Source organism: Pelmatolapia mariae, linkage group LG5 (assembly GCF_036321145.2).
Source record: "Pelmatolapia mariae isolate MD_Pm_ZW linkage group LG5, Pm_UMD_F_2, whole genome shotgun sequence".
NCBI lineage: Eukaryota > Metazoa > Chordata > Actinopteri > Cichliformes > Cichlidae > Pelmatolapia > Pelmatolapia mariae.
This window is the reverse complement of record NC_086231.1, coordinates 37,822,119-37,844,565: the sequence shown is the minus strand read 5'-3', so window position 1 is coordinate 37,844,565 and position 22,447 is coordinate 37,822,119. Positions and strand designations below refer to the sequence as shown.

General features: G+C 42.5%; 1 protein-coding gene across 1 annotated transcript; it reads left to right on the top strand.

Annotated features, from left to right (window-relative positions):
* Positions 1–167: 167 nt before the first annotated feature.
* LOC134628183 (calcium/calmodulin-dependent protein kinase type 1D-like) lies at positions 168–20,497 on the top strand. Its single transcript, XM_063474918.1, has 13 exons — positions 168–314; positions 3,509–3,609; positions 6,536–6,661; positions 6,842–6,916; positions 12,892–13,030; positions 13,203–13,326; positions 13,898–13,973; positions 16,079–16,191; positions 17,531–17,609; positions 18,159–18,246; positions 18,785–19,137; positions 19,378–19,459; positions 19,546–20,497. The coding sequence occupies exons 1-12, from the start codon at positions 183–185 to the stop codon at positions 19,439–19,441; spliced, it is 1,470 nt and encodes a 489-aa protein (XP_063330988.1). The 5' UTR covers positions 168–182; the 3' UTR covers positions 19,442–19,459; positions 19,546–20,497.
* The last annotated feature ends 1,950 nt before the right edge of the window (positions 20,498–22,447 follow it).

The following is a 22,447-nucleotide window of genomic DNA, read 5'->3' as shown; positions in this document are numbered from 1 at the left end:
CCTCCCTGCATTCATGTGCTGTACTGAATAAAATAAAACAGGTAAAGTGTGATTTTTCTGAATGCAGCAGTTTCATTCATTTGGAACTATCACTTTAATCATGCAGTCTCATCATCTTCTCAATCCTGGCGCTGTAACGTAAGCCCCATGGCTCTGTGAATGCAGCACTGTGGAAGAGATGAATGGGGAGGCCCCGCCCCTGCTCAAGAAGAGGAGGAGCCACCAGAAACAGTCGGGTCACCACTGGGATACCTCAACCGACTGTGCACAGGTCCTCTGGCAAATGCTCCGTTTATTTCACGTCTGTGATTAAGGTAAGCGTTCATCTCAGTTATTCTCTCTCTCTGTTTACAAATCGTTTAATAGCTGGACATAAGAATTATACTGTAAATAGGAAAACAAATGTAACTTTACATTTAATAAAACACTCTTGTCTCCAGCATAGATAATTAGCACTTATACTTTTGTGTAGCAGAAAATGTGTAATGTTAAGTTATTGTATGTTATCAAATGTTCCACACAATAAAACTAATGAAATATACACATGTCATAATTTAACATATGACTTTTAGTATGCACTGCCAATATTCAAGGAAGCTCAGTTTCAAGTCCACATAATAAAACAAGCAGCGTTTGTCAGGGGATATGGCAGGAGTACAGAAGGCAGGGTGGACGGGGAGATTAAGTAAGCACAGGTATTTATCGCTCTAATCCTCTGCCTTTTTGAATCCTGTGGCCCTGATAAGTAGAAATGGGCTTTGCCAGTGAGAAGTGAGCTCAGGCTTGGACATGCAACTGTTTATGTAACAAGGGGGAACTGGGGTGACATCTTAAGGGTTGTGAAGGACTAGGTAGGCTTAGGGTTCAGTCCTGTATTCTCCAAAGCATCAGATGTGTATAAACTTTATGTATACCCCCATCCCCAGGCTAAGAAATGAACTTTTCTTACCACTCTCTGAAAATGGAGTAGATGTCCAGCGGATTGTTTAAATGTGCATATTTACATGCTAACAATAAAATTACAACACTTCTCAGTTAGACAAGAACTAGTCAATCTTACCAATGTACTATTTCAAAAAAAAAATAAACAACATATTGAAATAAACCTTTAAACACAAAATAACAGAAACACACCTGGAAGAATGACACAGGACATACACCTGAGTGTCTTAAACAAAATTTGCTGCAGGTAATACAAAGCAGAGAAGGACTGACAGATACACATCACTGACAGACGGTGTGGAGTGGACAGGAGTGGACCCAAAGGCAGACGAACAAAACGTGGAAACAGAAGTAGATTGGAACTAAAAGCGTGCCTTTTATTATGGCCGAAAACAAAACATTAACCAAACATGAAAACCAACTAAATGAGAAACTAATCACAAGATCCTAAACTTGGAAAACTAAATACACGGAAACCAGGAACACTAGAAAATACAAGAACAGTTGAGACAGATGATGAACAGAGGGAGACACAGGACCCAAATACACAGACGGGAAACACAGCTGACACACATGAACATGACGCCACAGGGGAAGAAAAACCTGAACACACAAGATGTAGACTGTGACAACAAGAGACGTGGAACACGCAGACATAGGGAGACGGGGTGGGACACAAGGAGGGGAAACGAGACACAAGGGAGGGACACAGAGGACAGAGACACAAGGACACACACAGAGGACAGAGGGACACAAGGACACACACAGAGGACAGAGGGACGCAAGGACACACACACAGAGGACAGAGACACAAGGACACACACAGAGGACAGAGGGACACAAGGACACACATAGAGGACAGAGGGACACAAGGACACACACACAGAGGACAGAGACACAAGGACACACACAGAGGACAGAGGGACACAAGGACACACACAGAGGACAGAGACTCAAGGACACACACAGAGGACAAAGGGGCACAAGGACACACACACAGAGGACAGAGGGACACAAGGACACACACAGAGGACAGAGGGACACAAGGACACACACACAGAGGACAGAGACTCAAGGACACACACAGAGGACAGAGACACAGAGGACAGAGACACAAGGACACACACAGAGGACAGAGGGACACAAGGACACACACAGATGACAGAGGGACGCAAGGACACACACACAGAGGACAGAGACACAAGGACACACACAGAGGACAGAGGGACACAAGGACACACACACAGAGGACAGAGACACAAGGACACACACAGAGGACAGAGACACAGAGGACACACACAGAGGACAGAGGGACACAAGGACACACACAGAGGACAGAGACTCAAGGACACACACAGAGGACAAAGGGGCACAAGGACACACACACAGAGGACAGAGACTCAAGGACACACACAGAGGACAGAGACACAGAGGACAGAGACACAAGGACACACACAGAGGACAGAGGGACACAAGGACACACACAGAGGACAGAGGGACGCAAGGACACACACACAGAGGACAGAGACACAAGGACACACACAGAGGACAGAGGGACACAAGGACACACACAGAGGACAGAGGGACACAAGCACACACACAGAGGACAGAGACTCAAGGACACACACAGAGGACAGAGACACAGAAGACAGAGACTCAAGGACACACACAGAGGGACACAAGGACACACACAGAGGACAGAGACACAAGGACACACACAGAGGACAGAGGGACACAAGGACACACACAGAGGGACGCAAGGACACACACAGAGGACAGAGACACAAGGACACACACAGAGGACAGAGGGATGCAAGGACACACAGAGGACAGAGAGACACAAGGACACACACAGAGGACAGAGGGACGCAAGGACACACACACAGAGGACAGAGACTCAAGGACACACACAGAGGACAGAGGGATGCAAGGACACAAAGAGGACAGAGAGACACAAGGACACACACAGAGGACAGAGACTCAAGGACACACACAGAGGACAGAGGGACACAAGGACATACACAGAGGACAGAGGGACACAAGGACACACAGAGGACAGAGAGACACAAGGACACACACAGAGGACAGAGACTCAAGGACACACACAGAGGACAGAGACACAGAAGACAGAGACACAAGGACACACACACAGAGGACAGAGGGACACAAGGACACACACAGAGGACACAGGGACACACAAGAACTGTCCTTTTAATTATACACATAGGTTTCATGTGCTTTGATGCTATCAGTGTCTCCACAGTGCATCAAATGAAAACGCAGACGTTTGGTATTTTTCCTTTGTATAGCTGGATAACTGAAACCTCACTTACTGTAATGATTTATTTCAGCATCATATCGACTCAAACCTGACTCTGTCTACTGAGGCACAGTGCATCAGTGCACACAGTAACTACAATCACTTAGTTATATGTAGACACTGGAGTAAACTGGAATGCTGCAAACTTTGGCTCAGCAGCACTTTCACATGTGTTGCGTGGTGTAATGTATAAGTAAACGTTTCCACTGTCAGCATGAATAACTGATGTGATTTGTGGTTGTTCAGGAAACTACGGCTAAGATGGGCCAGAAGGAGATTGTTTGCAGCTGGAAGAAAAGCACCAGTAACATCAAGGACGTGTTTGACTTCAAGGGGAAGATGGGCTCGTGAGTACTTTTCACTCATGGTCATGGTTCTGTGTGAGGATACCTCTAAGCCTCCCGGAGCACTCAAAGCACTTTATGCAACATTCACACAAGCTCTGCTTCTGTGTTTCTAGCTAACTAGCTTTCTAGCTAACATTCTCACACATTCAAAGTATCTTGCCCAGCAGAAGACCCGCTCTATCTGCTGAGCTGCAGGCACCCCAGTCTATGGAAGCCCGTTTCTGCCACAAAAAAAGCATCCATAACTCGAAATTTTGAGTTATCTTTCTCAAAATTTCTGCTTATTAACTTGAAATTTCGAGCTAGCTCTGCCAATCAGTAATCTATGTGAATGACGATATTTTCACTTCCTTCTCAGTTGAAAAAGTTCTATATTGTTGTTTAGTAGCAGGAGCTAATAAATCCAAAGTTAGTTTTCCACATAAACACATATGAACAGAGAATGATGATGTAGGAACTGGTCTGATGTCACCAGTGGAAACAGGCTGAGCCGTGGAGCTGACAGGAGACAGGATGCATTTGCTTTCATTAACCTCTCTCAGGTACATCCCAGTCATGCTCAGGGCTGCAGTGCATGTGTGAACCTGTTACTATTGTACTGTTAGATATGCAGCTTCTGGGTTGGGACATTCTGATTGGCTGTGGCCTTTATGTGTGGAGTGTGTATGTTCCACACACCTGTGTGGGCTTCCTTCTGGTACAAAGGTGAGCATGTTAGATTTACTGGTAATTTCAAATTGTCTGTAAGGTTGATAAAGTGTTGAATATGTATGCAGTAAATGAAATGTAACTTTGGTCATCATTAGGACCAGAACAGCGCTATAATGTGCCACAGTTCCACAGTTCTCTGTGAATAATACACAACAACGTTCACATTAATGATCATGGAGCTGATCTTATGGCTCACTGTTGGACATTGCGGGTAGTTGTGACCGAGCTGTATCCAGACACACTGAAGGAACTTCCTGGGATGTTACTCTATAGCTTTTTAAACTCACTATCGTCAGCAATTACTGCTCTGTGCTCCTCCTCCTGTCTGTCACTAATACATCCAACTGGTGACTCATTCAAACATCTGTAGGGGGCGTGTCCCACCGTTGTATTAGACTGTACAGTCCCCTGTGGAGCCCGTTGTGCCACCACCAGTGTCACATACTGGTGGTGGCAATAAAAGTGAATGGGTTTGCTAACATTTCCTGTTGCTTCTGTCGTAGTACCAGAGGCTGGATGATGTTATGGGAAATGAAAGAAGGTGATCCTTGCTGTGCAGCTGTTACTATCCAGATGGGAGTATGCTCTCTGCAGAATGCAGATAATTGTGTCACCCACTCCCAGATTTGGTGTGCATAGAGTGAAGACAGTGTTTTCACCTTGTTCCACATAGGCCACATCTCTGTATCACCTTCATGTGATGTGAGGGCAACTGGTGGATAGTTGTAAGCTCTGACAGCGCTGCCTCAGTGCAGGAAGCAGGCAGAATGCTTTCCATATCCCCAGTATTTACTGGTTAGGCTGAGGCTACTGTTTCCACGCTCTGAAATGGTTACTTCGTTGACAAACCCGAATGGAAAAGTTATAAATGGATACAAGACAGCTGGTTGTAAAGGTTTCTCATACTGGTTAAAAGTGTTTTGGCTGCTAACCTGGGAGATACTGGCTTCAATAAATCAGTGAAGAGCAGCAACGTATTAAATTAACGTTAGGAGCTGTTAATAGCGAGTTAATAAACCCATCACAGAGTGCATGAGTAAGGCTCCTGTGTGTGTGTGTGTGTGTGTGTGAGACGTCAGTCTGAGAACATCCTAGCACTGCTTCATTACAGGATTAAGTGTCTGGCTGCCTACACTTGTGAATGGATGTGCTGAATGTAATTAAAGGCAGGTGTTATGAACAGGTGTCGGCGTCTGTGTGCAGGTCAACACGTGCTGTTCCTCAGGAAACTGTAGAGCAGATTTGTTGTACACAAAGTCAAATGAAGTGGTGTTTATACATTATTCTTCTAGCCTTAGTCATCATTCAAAGCACCGTGTTTTATGAGACATGTTTATTCATTAATACACACACACACATTAAACAGTGTTTATCTCATAGCCATAGCGACAGCTGATTTAGAATCAGCAGATAATCTAACAAACATGTGTTTGGATGGTGGAACCAGGATAAAAACCACACAGGAAACACAGGAACGGTTTGAAACCAGAACTTTGCTGCTGTTAAAGTTCAGTCTGGTGGTGGTGGGGAGTTGGCATCAGTGTGAACGTAAAGAGGTAATTGTTGCTTTAATGTTAGTTTCTCAAACATACCACCAGATGGTATTTACTTTACAGTAGATCAGGGGTGGGCAACTCCAGGCCTGGAGGGCCGGTGTCCTGCAGATCTCACCCTGGGTCAGCACACCTGAATCACATGATTAGTTCATTACCAGGCCTCTGGTGTCTTACAGACATGTTGAGGTCATTTAGCCACTTAAATCGGCTGTGTTGGATCAAGGACACATCTAAAACCTGCAGGACACCGGCCCTCGAGGCCTGGGGTTGGACACCTGTGCAGTAGATCATTCCTCCACTGTGTCCATTAGTTCTCATCTGAATCGCTTTCTATGAAATTATATGATCAAAAGATTTTGGTCTTGGACGATGTGCTTGCCACTGTCCTAATTAAACTTAGTATTTCTTTCACACCTTTGAATTTTAAACCCTAGTATAAATGCTTTCAAATGAGGTAATAAAGAACTGGTAGAGCTTATGTTTGAGCAGCTAGTCCCTGCTTGTTCCAGTGGTCTGTAGTACTGTTGGATCCATCGCCCTGGGAAGATGTTTCTGTAGATCTCTGAGAGGATTGTAAGAACAAACAAAATAAAACTGTTAACCAAGAATAAAGTTGTTTCTAGCATTTGCCATTAATCCTCTTTGATGTTTTTGTACAGGGGCTCATTTTCAGAGGTTTTCATGGTGAGAGAGAAGAAAACTGGGAAAATGTATGCTCTGAAATGTCTGAAGAAAAAACATCTCGCCCATAGCAACCTAGAAAATGAAATAAATGTGCTGAGGAGGTAACAAACACACACACACACACACACACACACACACACACACACACACACACACACACACACACACACACACACACACTTATTCAAATGTGTAATAAATAAAGTCTAGTTCTGCTGCCTAACATGTCAAAGGTTAAAGAGAATAAGAACGAGTTATCCTCCTGTTTCTTACTATTTCAGGATAAAGCACGACAATGTGGTGGGACTGGAGGATTTCTACGAGAGTCGAACACACTACTACCTGGTCATGCAGCTGTAAGTGGAACTGTTTAGCTGATTTTCTATTAATATTTACCTTGAAATAATGCAACACTGACAATTGGTAATATGTCTCATATTACTGCAGTATAATCTTACATTAACAATGCGAGTATACAGTGTGTACAGAATAGTAACAATTCAGCCTTTTTTGCTAAAATTAGGCTGAATTATTGTTCAAATTGAATAAATAATATTGGTAAAAACTAATATAGCTGTGTATCGTTCCTTCATGCCATCAAGCCTTTAACCCCTTAAAGACTAAAATGATTCTTTTTAAATGGAGAGTTTATTGAACCATCTGACAAATAACTGTTGTATTATTACCATTCTTTGCTCATTATTGACTGTTTTCCAGAATACACCAAGCTGTTACATTACAAATCAAAAACAAATAAGGTCGGCTTTAATCTTTATATTTTACAAACATATTGTACGATCATTGAAAAATTACTGGCATCATTTCTTGGTGTCATCAAATATCCACATTCTTCTCTTTCCATTTCTATTTGCATTGTTCACAGAACCACTACGGCTGCTATAAGACTGAGATGTCTTCAGCTGGCAGTTTAATACAGAACATCCAGTTCTCCTTAATGATGTGCTGTTACTCCTTAGGGACCCCCATTCTTTGCTGCCACGACTCGTCAATAAACTGGTCCAAATCCAATATTTTACCACCTTGTATGGATGAGGGGGTTGTAGCCAATGTTCCCTCTAATTTTTCACGTGTCTGAGCGAACACACAAACTCCCTGAGCGATCCCTTGGACCACTGTGAGCGACATCAGACGTGTGCAATGTGGTCACGCCAGCATCGAATCCATCCAAGTTACATGGTTTATTAAGATAATCAAATTACAGCATTTACATTTATGTTAGACTACTTTTAATTAACTGCTTTAGCCCACTTACAATGAAAATGTAAAAAAAAAATCTTGTTCATGACCTGTGTAGTATGTTAACACTATTGGAAGTAAAAATAACTTGAACTCCAATTTTGAAAACACAACTTTCTTTCTTTTTAAAAAAAGCTCTGACTTGCATTATGAGTCTGTGGTCTGGGAGAGAGTCTGTAGCTCTCTGTCTGCAAAATACAGCATATAATGACCAATGTTGGGCAATTAATTATATAGTTACTTCTTTAAAAAAGTAACTGAGTTTGGCAAACAAAGTTTTTTTGCAGCTATTTTTTTTAATGCAGCCAAGGCATTTTTAAATAAACATTTCAAACTATTTACAGAACAATCAGCTGTTCTGCATCAGATTTGATGCCACACAAATTATTTGTGCCACTCCAAAAAATAATTTCTGTCCACTATGAGATAAAGGAGAACAACAGCCTGATACCTGCAGGCCTGACAACAGGAGATGTATCACTCCTGTAACACCTGTAACATTCAGCAGTCGCCTCATTGTTCTGACACACACAACAAAACTATTGACTACACTACACACTAACTACACACTAACTACACAAGATTTGTGCTAAACGTCGCAAATCTCTCACATCTCAAAACACGCTGTCACTCCTAAAACTTCCCCCAGTTTCGTAACAACTAGATGTCATGTTGCCATATCATTTTTTGATTGGTCGACATGGTACTTTTTTGGACGAATAGGAAAGGTGGGAGGAGTTTGTTTTTGCTCACAGGCGGAGAGCGCTTTCGAGCCTTTTTCCTTATAAAACGCCGTTTTTACCGTTTCTTCCCGCAGTAAATATAAACAACGATAGTATTCAGGAAGAAAACCAAACATTGCATATTTTTATCACAACTCTGGTTTTACGTGGCCTATCAACACAATTTAAAAACTGGTATAAAGTCCACACTTTTTCCGTCAATTGTTCCGTCTGTGCTGCTCACATCTCCAATGGTTGTACACGTTGTCGTTAACGTGGCTTCACTCCACATCAGCCACGCCGCTTTGCTAGCTAAAACACCGGTGTCGGCACATAAGGACGCTGTCATAGCCTGTCAACGACGTTGATTAGCTGCGTAAATACGAATGTGAATCGCATCATTGGCTGGACTATGGGATAAGGTGGCATCGTTCTAATCCCATACAGGAGCAGCCAGTCACTTACTGACTAACACTGCAAAACAGAATTGTTAAAGTATTAATTTTAATTTCAAATCAGGTTAGATTTTTTTTTGTGCGCAACACAGATTTTCTGTGCGCAGAGACCGTGCCAGCAGTGCGCAATTGCGCATGTGCGCAGCTTAGAGGGACCATTGGTTGTAGCAGACCTTTTACTATCTTTACACAAGAAACTTTAAATATTTAGAAATCCGTGTTTCCTCCAAGCTGATAGAGTTGTTCAGCCTTAAGTTTATTCTGCTGCATAAGTCAGGAAAAGATGATTTAAACTGCTGGATCAGCCTCTGCATGTCACTCTGTGGATGGATGGCAACAGTTAAAATGGCTTTCATAAAATCAATGATCTTATCTCAACAATCCCAGTTGTGCTGGAGACTGTCTCAGCCACCACAGGGCTGGGTACATGCTGGACAAGTCATGGGTCTATCACAGGGCTAACAAACAGAGACAGACATCTTCACACTCACACCTACAGCCAGTTTAGAATCAGTAATTAACCTGAGCTCACTAACTGCATGTTGAAGGAAGCTGGAGTATGTGGAGAGGATCCACGCAGACATGGGGAGAAAAGTGCACACAGAAAGGATTTGTACCCAGGACCTCGTTGCTGCGAGGCACTGCTAACCACTGTGACACTGTGCATTCAACTTTACACTTTACAAAACCCCAAATCTCAAGGAGGTCTACAAGCACTGAACATAGAGTCAAACACCTTAAAACACATTGTTTACCCTCAGTCCAATTCACTGTGGTTACAAAGTGAGACGTGCACTTTATCAGCCCAGCTATCAACAAACACTGCTTTCATTGCATATGTCAGCTCTACAGCTTCAGCCTCCTCAGACTTCATCATCAACAATAAAACATTAAGCTTCACGTCTTGGAAAAATCAAAGGAATTACTCAGCTTTATTGCTGAGCTAAGGAAACTCATAAACACACAAGAAAAGAAAACTTTGAGCTAAGGAACAGGAAAACATAGAAATGTGGAATCTAGCACCTACAGGTGAACCACAGAACTGCAGAATACGCAGCATGAGCGAGGACAACGCAACAACGAGTAGACGGAGACTAAGGACATGAATGCACGCAGGATAACGAGAGGATGGGCAACAGGTGGGAGCACAGCTGGAACTAATACAGACTAACAGGACAGGAGAAGCAAAAGTGAACACTGGACAAGAGACTGTCAAAATAAAACAGGAAGTACAATAAACACAGAGACAAACACTAAAATGCTGGGACAGGACAGAAACAGACATGAGGAGAAGGCCGACTAAACATGGAACGTGGAGCACCTAGAAGGTTTCTGTTGTCATGGCCGACTACCAAGTCTGAGCGACAAAAGCAGAGCAGATGTAGGACCCTGCGTGGCAGGCATGGGTGGAGGCAGGGACCCTCAGATGACTTGGCTGGAGGCTGGTGATGGTAGCGGAGACCCTCGGAGGACAGAACTGGAGGCTGACGAAGGCGGCAGAGACAGGGACCCTCGGGTGCCTTGGCTGGAGGCCGACACAGACGGAGGTGCCCTGGTACTGGCAGAGCAGGGCCAGACGGCCACACGGTGACCTCTGACCTGGGCAGAGCAGGACCTGAAGGTAAGAGATGACCTCAGGGTGGAGCCTGCCCAGACAGTGCAGAGACCTCTAGTGGGACAGGACCAGACATTGTGAAGACCTCTGGCAGAGCAGGACCAGGTGGCGGCAGTAAAAACTGCTAAATCCAGTCCAAAGAAAACCCAACATTTACACAACTGTGTGCAACTACATTAATACCTGTATCACATCTGGAACATGACCTCTCTGTCTGTGCAAATTCTGATGTGAAATATGTAATATTAACTTCATACATGCTATCTGCCCCTGCACTCCAGTCAGACACTTTTGGATCCAAGTTACAGATGATTCATCACATACTAGATTACCACGTCTCCTCACAATGTTCATCCCAGGAGACATGTCAACACTAAAGTAAAAAACTCTACTGCTAATGTTCTCTTCACAGCCCGAACTATTGCAGAAAGAGCCATCCTCCAAATCCTGGAGTCAAAAACATAACCTGAACGTGTTACAGTGGAAAATCTTCTATTAGATCATTATAGATAATCCCTATGTGCACATGTATGTAATGGATGTGAAAATGGGAATATGCATACACAGAATTCAGCTACGTAGTACTTCACAATCTATTGCTTGCTGCTGCTGCTGCTGCTGGTAATGTTAATAGTATAATTATAATGCACATATTTTCCCTCAGCCCCCCTCTCTGTCTTTCATTCTGTCCTCTTCATGTTTAATGTCTCAGTATGGAGGACTTCTGAATGTAGACATGGTTCCATGAGAGGTGCCTGAGGTCACTCTGCACTAATGAGCCTCAAAAAATATCTCCTGAAGTGGACCAGTCATCCACTCATGAACAGGGGGCTGGCCGCATCACCAGCAGCAAAAGGAGAGGCGAAGGAGACGGGATGTCTTCAGTGGCTTGCAGGGGACCAGGCCTGGCACTGGCAAGGAAAGTGACGGGACCACTCAGGTCTGGGTTTGGGTGGTGAGGGATCCACAGACACTGGTGGAGCAGGAACCATGGATTCAGGGCACTCAAGCTCAGGCACAGACACAGGGGGATCCATGGACCCTTGAGGCATTCTGGATCTCTCAGCAAAGCAGACAGGTCCCACTGCAGACTGGGGTTGTAACAGTGCTGGACGCACCGGTTTCTGTGTGTGTGTTGGGCATTCAGCCAGCTCGGTTTGCACAAGCTAGGGGGAAAAGCAGTCTTTGAACATGTGGACTCTAGAACAGAAAATTCAGGCTTACTCTCTTTGAAACATGTCTTAGAGGACATCCAGGTGTGGATGGCTGAGATACAAATATACCCCAAAAACTTGTCAGATGACTGCTCCACAGTCTTTCCTCCACTGCTGAGAACCTGTTTTGTCAGACAGCACACAGGTGGTAGCAGAGGTGTGGAAGTGGAAAGAGCTGGGTCGGATGACTCACAGGCAAGTAGGGATCAAGAGCTGTAGCTATGGGGAGTTGGGTGGTGAGGAGCAATTAGGCAGTAGCAGTAAAACATGATGACCTTTGAGGTTAAGCGAGGCAGGCTGCCAAGGTCCAGAGTCCAGGGCAGAAGCCGTGGGAGGATGTATGGTGGCAGTAACTACAGCAGGTCCCATGGATCAGCCGCTCCACTACCCTGGGATTCTTGGAGGCTATTAGTAAAAAGTAAAACATATGACAGGAACTAACAACCAAGAAGATGACCTAGAAAATAATCAGACTGCAGAGGATATAATAGATGCTAAGGGAAACTATCAGTCATACTAATATACAAAGAGAGCCAGAAAGCCACAAAAGATTGTCACAAACACGAACCCAGAATCAAGAAAGAAATGACAAAACACTCTCCGATGGACAGTGGAGAGTATGGATATGTTTTCAGTAACTGCCAGAGTATCTCCTTGTACATTTCAGAAAGGTTGGGGGTTTCTGGCTTCCTCCTTGGAGACTATTGTTTCTTTATTGTCTCCTACTTTGGCCTTAGCGGTGCAAGTTTCTCTCCTGTCGTTTTACCCAAGTTTGTTAAACAGAGAACTGGGGAAATGGCAGTACTGTATGCAGTTAGTGAGCACAAGTGTGCTGATTTCAGATGACTCTGATTCACCAACACACAGATGATGGTAAGGACAAACCTGACAGTAGGCACATTTCCTAAATGCTACTTTGCACAGCGTAACAACATTTTAGGTTATTATATCATTTGATGAATTTCTCAAAGGTGGACCGTGGTCGTCCTTAGTCTACCGTCCTGCAGACGTTCAGAAGACCTGATTGCCAGACATAAACGCTGATAACTCTTCTTCTGTTTTGTGCAGGGTATCAGGTGGGGAGCTGTTTGATCGCATTTTAGACAAAGGTGTTTATACTGAGAAGGATGCCAGCAAAGTGATCAAACAGGTGCTGCAGGCTGTCAGCTACCTGCATGAAAACAGCATTGTGCATAGGGATCTGAAGGTAAGACACAAAAGATCCACCATAACAAAGACATAAACATGCTCCCAGTAGGAAAATGAAAGCCACAGATGTTGACACGTTTGGTAAAATGACTTTAACAGAGTTTAATGAGTGTATTTGAACATTTAGGTACATTTCTTTATTTTATGTCTTGCTTTTTCTGTTCTCTCAGCCTGAAAACCTGCTGTACTATAATACAGATGAGAATGCAAAGATTATGGTCAGTGACTTTGGTCTGTCTAAGACGCTGGAGCACGGTGTGATGTCTACAGCCTGTGGAACACCAGGATATGTTGGTGAGTTCACCATTTCTCTGCATATGTAATGTGTGATATAGTTAAAAATGATAGATTGACATACTTACTGTTTGTCCCTCTGCAGTGATAGACCATTTATATTGTTGCTGTGGGAAAGCACCATTTTACTGTACTACATCTTAATACCACAAACAATTACTCTGGTCAAAATCTTATTACACTGGAGCAAGAAAAAAAAATCAGTTTTCATAAATCAGACAGTTTTTGTGTCTGTGCTGAATGACAGTACCTAACCTCCCAGGAGTCACTGGGTGGGGTGCTCCATCGTCCTGCTGAGAGGCTTCAGTGCTCATGTGGGCAGTGACAGCATGAACTGGAGGGCTCATTTTGATTTATTATGAAAGTAACGACCAGGCGGAGCAGCAGGAAGGAACTTTGGTCTTGATCTTATTATTATTTAAAACTAAAGGCAACTTTTTGCCTTTAGTTTTGAACCATATATTAACTTAGCTTTAACATATTAGCTTTAGTGTGACTTTTTCTGGAGTGGAAACAGTCTGTTGTTTATAATGGTGCTTATATGGTACGTTATTTGTCCTGCTTTCTGCAGCTCCGGAGGTTTTGGCCCAGAAACCCTACAGCAAAGCGGTGGATTGCTGGTCAATTGGAGTTATCACTTATATTCTGTAAGTACAGGCATGCACGTTCATAACAACATGGCTAACTGTATACATGTTATGAATATTCACTGATCATTTATGGAGAACTGTGAACATTCATCAGTTATTTATTTTATTCATATTCCAAAAGTCAGAAGTACATGAATACTTGTACAATACAATATTAGAGTCACCAAATACTGCAGTATTTACTTCCACTGTAGTAACTGTGGCTCCAGCAGTAGCCACGAGCTGGAAGGTTGGGCACGTCACTGAACACAAAGCTGTGTGTTCCAAAGCCCAACAATGTTGTGTGAAATATAAATAAGACCAGAAGGATCTGTAAAGCTCATCAATTCATCAAAGACGGGATCAAATGATCTTTGCTTTAAAAGCATCAATACATCATAGAAAATCGATCAAATGTTTAAAATGAGACAATTTACTAATTTTAGAAAAACATCAGCTCATTTTGAATTTGGTGGCAGCAATAGGTACCGAAAGGTTGGGAGGGGCCATGTTTACCGCTGTGCAGCATCCACACTTTTTATCAGCAGTTCATAATGTCTGGAAGCTGAGGAGAGAGTTGTTTGGATTTGGGGAAAGGAATGTTGTACTCATCTCGTACGTGAACGTAGCTGCTGTCGTGGGTCTTTGTCTGTGCAGAGCCTGGAGAAAGTGTTGTGTGGAGGGGAACACACGTCGCTCTTCTCTGAGCTTTGGTACAAAGATGGCAGCTGCATTTCCTGATCATGTTCACAGAGAGCTTTAGTTTATGGCGTGGTTCAACAGGTCACATACAGTGGCCTGCACGACAGAATGATGCCTGTTTTTAATTACGCACACAGATTTCTCCAGTTTCCTGGAATCGTTTGAGGATATATTGCACTGTTGTTGTTTTCACTTTTCTTTTGTGGCCCTCTATCAAGTTTAAGTGAGAAATGTTGCTGCCATCATATTCAATGTCTGCTAATATGTTTTCCATTCCATCTCAAATCAGCCAGTTTTTGAACTTTTCCAGTTTGCATAAATATTTCTGCTTAATTCAGCATGAAAGTTCAATGAAAATGTTCAATGAAAACTTTCTACCTTTTTGTGATGAGAATTTCGTGTCGAAAAGTATTTTATATGCTTTATTTTAAAGGATTGTATATTTATATATATTTATATTTTATGGTCTCTAAAAGTTGATTCTGTTCATCTGGACGTAGCGAAACGTAGTGTAGAGAAACGTTTCGTCACTCATCCAAGTGACTTCTTCAGTCTCAGCTGACTGCAGGTTTCAATCTTATAAACAGGACATCTGCATAATGACTGATCAATGGTCATGAGAATTTGCATAATTAAGATTAAGGAACTGACCTCCCAGCCCATTGTTCCTTCAGTGGGCTGGTTTCAGTCATTATGCAAATGTACTGTTTATAGGATTGAAAGCTGCAGTCAGCTGGATGATTGAGCATGCATCAAGATATTTTATGGTATAACTATATACCATTCAGAAATCCTCATTAGTTGCATTTGGAGTCATGTTTTATTAATGTGTGCTCACATGAACTTTACAGGAATCCTGGACTGTTTTCATATTTTCAGTAGCCAGTACTCAGACATTTAATGTATCTGTCTCAAATTACAGCTCCTGATTGATTTTGATGGAAAGAAAGTTTAGTGAAAAGTGAAAGTACTTTTATATTTAATAGTCTTTGAGATATTTATGTTCAAACACTGCTTCACAGCTCCGTGTCGATAGTCCATAAAAAGAAAAAAAGTGTTTGATATATGAAGCTGAAATTTCACAGCCCTCACTATAAATGTTCATATTTTCTATTTTTAACATTTTTATACAAATCAGAGATGGTTGAGCAGAAGGTTGATTTGAGACCCAACAGTAAAATGTGTCCTGCTGTGTAAATCAGTTTGTTTCACACTGCTTCCCAACATTTCTGTGAATGTGTTTGTGGTGCGGTGAAAGGCTTTGACTGCTCTGCCCGTTTACTACAGTAGCTGAGGAAACCCAGCAAATTGATGAAACCAGCGTCAGGGCACAAATATCATATAAGCATGACGATGGTTGCTAAAGTAATCCAGAGTTGATCCAAATCTGCGGTATCTGAAAGGCTGTGTGTGTGCTGCAGGCTCTGTGGCTACCCTCCATTCTTTGAAGAAAATGAGACGCGTTTGTTTTCAAAGATCATGAGAGCTGAGTACGCCTTTCATTCGCCCTTCTGGGATGACATCTCCGAATCAGGTATGCTAACAGCTACACACCACAGTTTTCAGTGTTGACCCTCCTCTTTCCTTCATTTGTACTCGATGTAAACAGCTGAGACTGGGTCAGATAAACCACAAGAAATACGACCAACCAGTCCTGTTTCTAACACACTTACATTACACCAGGTTACACTGTTTCACTATCATTTAAAGAGGGAACTATTCATGTGACTGTACAGACTAAGTTCCACGTTTCTTCACAAAACCTGGCAAAAATCACATGGATGATCTAAAATCACAGCTTCCCAGGAACATTAGCCTGACACTGATCCATCATACAGATGTCAGTATGAGAACAGTGCAAATCTTGATCCACCTCATTTCTTTATATTTGACCTCCAAGGAACCAGACTTTCTTGTCATTTTCGCCCCTCAGCTGTAAAAGGCTGATGGGGTATTATCATCAAGTGTAGACACCCAGGTTTGTGCAATAACTCGATAATGAAGCAACTTAGGAGCTTCAAACTGATACCACAGGTGTATCTACTAAAAATCTTGGACCAGTTTGAATCTCAGTGACCTTGCAATGAAGGTCAAGGTCAGAGGTCAAGTTTTATGAACATCTAAAAGGAACAGTGAGAAAGCAGACAGATACGCTGACATGACTGGGAAGATAGAAATCCAAACAGACCAGACACGGAGACGCAGGGAGGCAGGAGTACTCCACCCAAAAAAAGCCACAGCGGAGTAACACGAGCAAGCAAACATCAGCTGGTACAGAACAGCAAGATCTGTCCAAAATACTAAACCTGAAGATCCAAAAACTCTCAACTCCTGCTCTCAGGGACCAGAACAGTAATTGTTCCAGCTGTGGTGGCCTTACCTTTGTGAACAAACACAGCATTGCTGATCCTAGGCTCTTCCTCTTTGAAAAACTCCATCTTGAACTCATAGAATTTGCATCAAACAAACAAGCTTTATTTGTCACATACACAATCATGCAGAGTGCAACATGCAGTGAAATGTTTTGTGTGCGAGCTGCGGACAGGCTGCAGACGTAGCCGGGCCTTTCCAGGGCTCGGTTTTAGCATCTGCTCTGATCGCTCATCAACGACAAGGCACTTTCATCCAGGACACTGCTGCTTTTCTACAAGTCAACCTTCTGTGTGAACTCTAGATAATCTTGTTGTGAGAGTCCAATCAATCAGCAGCCGTGTTTGGCACCACCCAGCATCCTCCACGTTTTCTTGATATGCAGTTGTTCCTAATGAAGGGTTTAGATGCATTTTCAAGAGCTTTAATAAAACTGTGTGTAACATAGAGAAATCATGCTACTGTACGCTGAACTGAACTCTGTCCATATTATGTGTCAACAGCCAAAGAGTTCATCAAGAACATGATGGAGAAAAACCCCACTAAACGCTTCACCACTGAACAGGCACTCAGGCACCCCTGGTTAGTGCTTCGCCTCTTAAATGTCATAATGTTTTGGACAATGATTACACATTTTAAACCACATAATCAACATGTGACTGAAGACTGAACAAAAGTATCAACTGTTTATGAATTACAGTCTTTTTCTGAGAGACTCAAAAGTAATTGGTTAGTTGATATAGAAGCAGCCTCGTGGACACGTGAGACCTCATTATTCAAAGAAACTGATCTGGTCTAATATCTGGGGTTCATTCCAAGTCTTCAACTATTTGGTGTCGAGGTTCACTGAAGGAGGCAAGGAGGTTGTCAGCAGGATGAAAAACCAAAATAAGGGAGACAGCAAAAACTGTATGATTGGCCAAATCAACAATCATTCTTAAAAAGAAGGAAAGTTATGGCCAGCTATGCAAGACAAAAGCCTGAAAGACAAAAGACAGACCTTATGTTTGTTTGTCTTACTACTTTTGAGCCTCGGAGAATGTGGAACAAAGACTAATGATGGTGTACAGACGCAACATTGTCCAAATACCCAAGAACCGAACTTTACGTCTGCTCATGTTACCCTCGCAGGATTGTTGGAGACACAGCTAGAGACCAGGACATTTATCAGTCTGTGTGTGAACAGTTGGAGAGAAACTTTGCCACATCCAAATGGAAGGTAATGGCTAATGATTGGAAAGGTTACAACTGTGACTACATACGCCATGGGTGTCAAACACCAGGCTGGGGGCCCAGAATTGGCCCAGCAGAGACTCCAGTGCAGCCCATTGGACGACTGCTTTACTGCTTTTCCTGTTGATAGAGAATCCCCTTCAACTGCCATTCACGTGTATTAACACAAACATGTTAATCCACAAAACATCTGCTACAAGGATCCCATTAAGACATTTTAATAGACAATATTGAGGAATTATGAAGAATTCAATATAATTCTATCAATAAGTAGTTCAAATTAAAGAGGATAGAGGAATACTAAAACAAATGACTTATGCAGTATGAGGAAAGAAAAACAATATGTCTAAACAAACTTGCACTGGGTACCTGTTCCACCTCTATAGACGTACAGACCTAGTAAAGTTTCTGAAATAATGGATATATGAATATATGTTCTGGCATAATTCCAGCAGGAGTTTTTCTATACTAGATGCAGGCTGCACCAGTAGTGACTGCTCACTTTGTCTGTGGATCTCCAACAGCAAGCCTTCAATGCAGCCTCTGTAATCCAGCACATGAAGAAAATGCAGTTGTCCCACAGCGTGCCCCCCACACCCGCCCTCTCCATACCGAACATCAAACCAGAGTCCTCCTCCCAGAACGACTTGGAGCCTGTGAGAAGCTGCCAAGATCAGGCAGACCCCCTTGACCCCAATGGAAACCCTGTCCAGTCTGCCAGTCTTCTCTCCTGGAGTGACTGTGACCTGGAGACAGGACTGTGTCCTTCACTGAGAGCCAATCAAAGTGAACCAGGAAGTCCTCTCAGCACTGATGAGTCCAGACAAGTTCATACCTTCCATTCAGAGAACGACGCTCTCTTTCTTCAGTCTCAGAGGTAATTAAACTGCTGACCCCTTCCAGCTGCTGTCTGATGTATCAGATAAAGAGAAATAACTAGAATTAGATGGCCAGAGTAAGGAGCTAACATACTGTTTTAGGCTTTTCCAAACTGTACTACATCTTTGTTTCAAATGATGCTTAGATTGGTAAACTGATTATTAAGACCTCCAGAGTGATGCTTTATATAATTTGCCATCCATTAGTTGGCTTTGAATAAATCCTGAGTGTGTTGCAGCCTCGATGCAGTGGCTCCGAGGAAGGACCAGCCGCTTCAGTCTGGTGTGTGCTGCATCATGTGATCTGATGACGAGATGCAGGTAAATGGCCTCGTGTGTATCCACGTTTAAATGTCAGCTGTACTTAACAGCCATAACACCCAAACCCCCTCTCTAATATTGTGCAGGCCTCTTCTTGCTGCCGTAACAGCTCTGACCCATCAGGGCACCGACAAGGAACTTTGGCGGTGTCCTGTGGTGTCTGGCACGTCTCCCGGGTATTTCCTGAGTTGTTCCTGAGCAGTGTCTACAGTGTCCAGAGACCACAGCTGTCTACCAATGCTTTAGAGGGATGTGCTTGATCAGCAAAAATATTTAGGTGGGAGGTACCAAACAAGCAAGTCTGGCTACCTGCCCACAACGTCTGGGTGCAAGCTTTGGGTAAGCGTTTGGGCAGTGTCAGGTGACGCGAGGTCGAGACACTGTCAAGCCCACAGTTGAGAACAAAGGTCTTAATATCCAGCCTTATGTGAACACTGATCAGAGTGCTACAGAGTGTTTCCCCATTTTAATAATAAAGCATTTTCATTATTCATCAAATATACGTTGATATAAGTCAATATACAAATAAAATAAAAAGGAGTAGTAAAAATGACTCTTCTTTGTGTGTGTACAGGATCCAGCTTTAACCTTGGTAGACTAGCAGGTGACTCCAGGAGTGTGAGAAGATAACTCTGTCGCCACACCATCATTATACTTGGTTTTAAATGAAAGGTTATTGAACACAGAACCACGATTCATATGCGACCTTGCTGATAGTTAACTGGTCTTAATGCTGATCATGCACAGGTGTAAGTTTTGAGTTTATATAATGGATCAGAAAATATCATCCTCACAGAGCGTGACCTGTGTGTGTGTGGAAGACGACACAGCTCAGAGAATGTCTGACTTATACTTTGTATGATTTAATAAAAAGAAGTTGTTTTAAATAAATGAACAAACAGAGTTTTAAAAGGTAAAATAAAGTATTCCTCTGTGTTTGGAGTAAAGGGATTATGTTACAATGCACATCATGTGAGAATGTGCTAATCTAATTAAAGCAGAATTACATAAACTGAATAAAACATGAAATGAATCATATCCACATGTGATGGTATTTCTGTGTTAAATAAGTTTTAATGAAGTGATTTTAAAGTTCAAGTTTAAACTTTGTGTTAAATCATGTGATCAGCAGAGGATGATGAGGTGTCAATAATGTGATTGGACGATGTGACGTCCAGTAGAGAGGAGGGAGAAAGGGTCCGTGTGGTGTTGTGTGAGAGGAGCAGACGTGAGGTGAGATGTTCTCAGTGCAGAGACAGTAGAGGGGAACAGAGTCCAACCTGTGAACTGATTTGGACATTTGTGGCTCGTCATCGCGTCGCCGTGTTAGACGGTTCGTTCAGAAGATTTCGATTGACATCGTCCTTCACTGAATGCCCAGCTGCTTTCCTGTCCAGTGATCATCATCATGGGGATGAGGAGTGTTGGGTTTATTAAAGTACAAACCCCGCTGGAACACAAGACCAATAACTGCACGACAAAACAAGGCAAGAAGGCGCTCTCCGTGTTTGTGGCTCACGAGGGAAGTCAGCCAAAGTTGAGGAAAAGATTCCTTCACCTGAACTCAGCTCACTTCGACTGATTCCTTCGCTACAGCTCTTTTATTGTCAGCAAGCAATCATTCATGAATATGCAATTACAAATACACGTGACATTCTTAAGCAGGCATCTCTGAACAACATCAGTGTCTGGATTCTGCGTGTGTGTGTGTGTGTTTCCAGCTATACCATACATAGACCTACGACCTTTCAATGAACTTAAACTGTGTGTATGAGGTATGCAGAAAAGCAAAGTAAGTGTCTCGCTAAATGATAAGAACAGTAACTTGCAACAGGTCATGTCTCAGACGAACATTTAAAGGTGTGGAGTCTTGCACTTTTAAGAAACAGAACAATCTAGTTCCTAAAGCTATGATGGAAATTACAAGGTCGAGGCTGCTTCCTCTCATCTCATGGTACACAAGTGCACACAGAATCTTATCAGACCTATAAGGATATGATTTTTATCAGCATACAGATGATTATATGTTTCTAAGCATAAATGACAATATAAAAATATCAATTCCAACAAGGAGCATCTTCAGGCCTGACTGTGCTCATCCTTCCTCCAACCTCTCCTCACCAAAGAGAACACACTCAGCATTAGCTCATAGTAGCTTAGTTAGATAAGTAGAGTTCAGGTGATCTGATTTGTGAGTTTTACTGTTATGATTAAGACACTCAGTGTTTTTCTTCCAGTCTGTATTATGTTAATGATTTTGTCTACTGTCGCTTCTCAGTTACGATGGATGGCATTTTTTAATGAGCTTAAATTGCATTTTGAGTTGAATTCACTGATACTGCAGTACTGATGATGATGATGATGAGCCTTTGTCACTACAATGTTACACGTACATGTCGTACACGTTATTCTGATGTTTCCCAAAACTGAACTCATAAAATGACACAAGTTGATATAAAGAATAGATTTTATTCCACAAATGTAGTGAAATACAGTTTTTTAAATTAAAGAAACAATTAAATACAGCCATTTAAAACAACCATTTTCTCACTAAACCTGTTGTGTTCCTGTTTGTTATGCATGAACAATCAGTAAAGAGGGAACATTCAGCCTTTATCCACTTTGGAAAAATGCAGTAATGCAGTGTTGCTGTGAACATGAAACTTTGTTGAAACAGATTGCAGATTAGTGATAAATATACAGGCAGCAATATGAAACCACGAGAGATGTGACTGGCACAAATACAGGGTAAGGTTACATTCAAATAGGACCAAAAACATCAGCTTTGGTGTTCATGATGCTGAAATTCATTTTCATTAAAGCTTGTCGTATGTTTCTCATTCAAAGGCAGCTGGTACAGCGCAGGTCTGAGTAACCTGCACACGCTGAAGTAAATTTGGTCTCTAAGCACGACGACATCAGAAAGAGCAGTAGAAGGTACAGTGACAGTTGTTATACTGCATATTCATACTTATACCTATGAATACT